General features: G+C 41.9%; 1 protein-coding gene across 1 annotated transcript; it reads right to left on the bottom strand.

Annotated features, from left to right (window-relative positions):
• Positions 1–951: 951 nt before the first annotated feature.
• On the bottom strand, positions 952–2,604 carry LOC118406617 (hyaluronan and proteoglycan link protein 1-like). Its single transcript, XM_035806786.1, has 2 exons — positions 2,278–2,604; positions 952–1,334 (listed from the first exon to the last, which is right to left on the bottom strand). The coding sequence occupies exons 1-2, from the start codon at positions 2,487–2,489 to the stop codon at positions 1,193–1,195; spliced, it is 354 nt and encodes a 117-aa protein (XP_035662679.1). The 5' UTR covers positions 2,490–2,604; the 3' UTR covers positions 952–1,192.
• Positions 2,605–2,987: the final 383 nt, after the last annotated feature.

The following is a 2,987-nucleotide window of genomic DNA, read 5'->3' as shown; positions in this document are numbered from 1 at the left end:
AAAATGAAAGTTAAATCTAGAGCCATCCTGACGCGTAACGCCTTATAGATGTTGGTCTTTAAAGAGACATTCAAATCCAGAATCGAGTATCATATTTTTTCAGAGAATTAGCAACTATACATAATTCAAGTTTGGTCAAATCAACTACATGCACAAGTTGAAGCACAAAAAGGGGAGGGGATGTAGCAAACGATTTCTTAAATTTCCCTGAGGACCCTTCTAATTTTGCTTTGGTGGGCAGGAGATGACAATAGGAACAGATACCGATTAGTACTATCTTAAATTTAGATACTATGTTATGTTGTGTTATGTTTAGGATCTCCTTTTTAGTAGAGTGTTGGTGGCGCCAGATCTCAAGTGCCAGAAACGTCCATATGTAGGCCGTGACGCCATGTTAGCAGCTAGGCGTTTAGGACAGGTGAAGGAGCAAACACGTTCATATCATCCAAAGGTGATATTCTGCCTGTTCTAGATACAATATCTTGTTTACAAATCCTGGTGCTATACAAGATGAAAGTTTGCTCTCATAGTTTTACTCGGCTAACATGTAAGGGCGAAATCCTTTTAACTTCAATTTTTATTTCTGCAATTCAAACAGTACTTCAAACCCCCTTTTACAACACACGACGACTATTACAGCCACTTACTAATTGTAAATACCAAAGGTGACGAGTCTAAGAAAGTAACAGACTAATTCCTGCAGTGAATGCTTTGTTGGTGTTATTTAAATACGCTAACGTGTCGTTTGGTCTCTTCAACTCATTTAGTTCACCCTTTTCTCTATCCCTTTCCTTGTCTTTCTTCCTCTCTATGAAAAAGGGTTTGGTTAACTCAAGCAAAAGTCCTACTAAAACAGACCTAAAGCAAATATAATCGTCGATTAAATGGATAAATGATCTTCATTGTTGTTTTTTTTTCCTACTTCTATAGTGCTACACTGCTAGTGTCTAGTAACAGGTCCAACTGAGATTCATTTCAACAAAAGTGTACAAACTGTTCAATATACTGCTGTTCTAAATTCGCTCTTTGTCCTGGTAAGGCTTAGATCACAGTTCCAAACCGAGGCCGGGTGGGGGTTGCGGGGATGGGGGGGCGGCTGTTTTAAGACACCCAAAAACATATACCTGAAAATATACACAGACCATACCCATGGCTGCTTTTTTAAGTTCTGCGACTTTTGGTGTCTTTTGTATCATTCCTTTGGTTCCCCGGTCGGGCCTCGGTTTGTAAATGTGACCTTAGTCATTGGTGTGCAGATGGATCGGAAACACCAAGCGTTCCGGGTTGACTTCCAGAGACACTTAATGATGCCTCTGCTATTACCGCAATCCTTCCTTTAACAGGCAGAAACACAGAGAAAGTCAGTTGGAAACTAATGCAAGTGCTCAAAAGCATCTGTATTGTTAAGAAATAAGGAAAATTCAACAATTTTCCTCCCCCATTCTCGGTCGCTCTTGCGTATACATTCAAGTCCGAATGAGTTTCGTATTGAATTATCGGCCTCTACAGAAGGAAACCGGAAAAAAACACAAGGAATTGGACAAAAATAAATGGATACAAAGCTAAAACACACTCATCGGTCTGTTAACTCCCCCGACATGTTATCTGTCTATATGTGTCCAATCTCTACTATTTCGTGTCTACCTGTGAATCGTTGTAGAGGCGAATAATTCCATACGGAACTCATACGCAATTGAATATAAATGCCAGTGTGACTGCACCTAATTAACCGACCCGAGGTGTATATGGTGTCACGTCTGGGCCTTTAACATAACCACCGAATAAAATCACCGAGTGGGCGAAATTTGTTCTTTGGTACATACATTTGTGAGGAGATTAAAGATTTCATTTTGAAACCAAAATTTCCACAACAAATATTCGAAACATTGCAGTCTTTCACTTTTTAGAACAACAATACTCATTATCAATATTAACAGAAGGAGTCATTCCCTCCTTGCAGTCTGTACTTATTCTCTCTGCTCTGGCAGAAGTTTCGCTCCTTTTAATTGGCCAATGCCTTTCTTTCTGTGTGTATCGCTCCTTCCGATTGGTCAGAATAAATCGACACCGACACCGGTGTCAATTTGCATCGACATCGGTGCCGGCGTCGATGCAAATCGACACTGGTGACTGTGTCGATTCATTCTGACTAATCAGAAGGAGCGATACACACATGGCTTGCCGGAATCTTTGTGTCACGGCATCATAACCAATATTGAACGGGCCTTCTGATTGGTCCGTGGCGCCTAACTATATGATAATAGTCGTTATGCTTACTTGCGCTCCCACATGGGATAGTACGCATTCCCGTCCGACAGCCATCCGCAGTCGCACCGCTCCAGCCCGGCCTGCCAGGCCTCGTGCAGCTGGTCATAGGACGCTAGGACAGCTCCATTCTCTGCGCATGCCTGCTGAGCTTCATCCAAGTCATACCTGTACCTGCCCTCTGGTGACGTCAGGTGGAAGATTTTTCCTGGAACAAGACACATCGTACCTGTTACTGAATGATGCTGGATCAATGCTACGTATACAGTCGCATTTGAACAGGTAATCTTTGGGTATAAGCGGGCCCGGAAGTCACATATGTCTATGCAGCCTTCGGGATAGAAGGAAACACCTCACAGTGCTTTTTTATTCCGTTCAGTTCAGTCATCTATCTGGTGACACTATTTCTTAAGGTAAATGGGTTTGTCGCAGGTTTAATTCTAACTAGGAACCGTGCCCAAAACTATCCCGGGAGCCACAGGATAGTGCAAAGCAAGAAGTAGTAAAGAAACAACTACAGCTAGCCACTACCATTTTGAAAACTTCTACCACAGTGACCGTTGTATAAATGGTAACACTTGTGCTTTATGTAAACAATGAACGCTTTAAAACCTCACTTTCATAAGTTTCTGGTGATGTCATGGACATTTTCCATCGAAACTTGTTTTGTACCATGAGGTTGTATCACTTCTACACACCTTGGTTTGGCGTTGCTTTACACA

This window comes from Branchiostoma floridae, chromosome 19 (genome assembly GCF_000003815.2).
Source record: "Branchiostoma floridae strain S238N-H82 chromosome 19, Bfl_VNyyK, whole genome shotgun sequence".
Classification (NCBI taxonomy): Eukaryota; Metazoa; Chordata; class Leptocardii; order Amphioxiformes; family Branchiostomatidae; genus Branchiostoma; species Branchiostoma floridae.
The sequence above is the reverse complement of the archived record's forward strand: the minus strand, read 5'-3'. Positions and strand labels throughout refer to the sequence as shown.

Excerpts from the sequence above, each read along its gene's own strand:
- LOC118406617 (XM_035806786.1), bottom strand. The coding sequence starts at position 2,489 with ATGTGTCTTGTTCCAGGAAAAATCTTCCACCTGACGTCACCAGAGGGC. Across the intron at positions 1,335-2,277 it reads TATCCCATGTGGGAGCGCAA|GAAGGATTGCGGTAATAGCA; the intron begins GTAAGCATAACG and ends TGCCTGTTAAAG.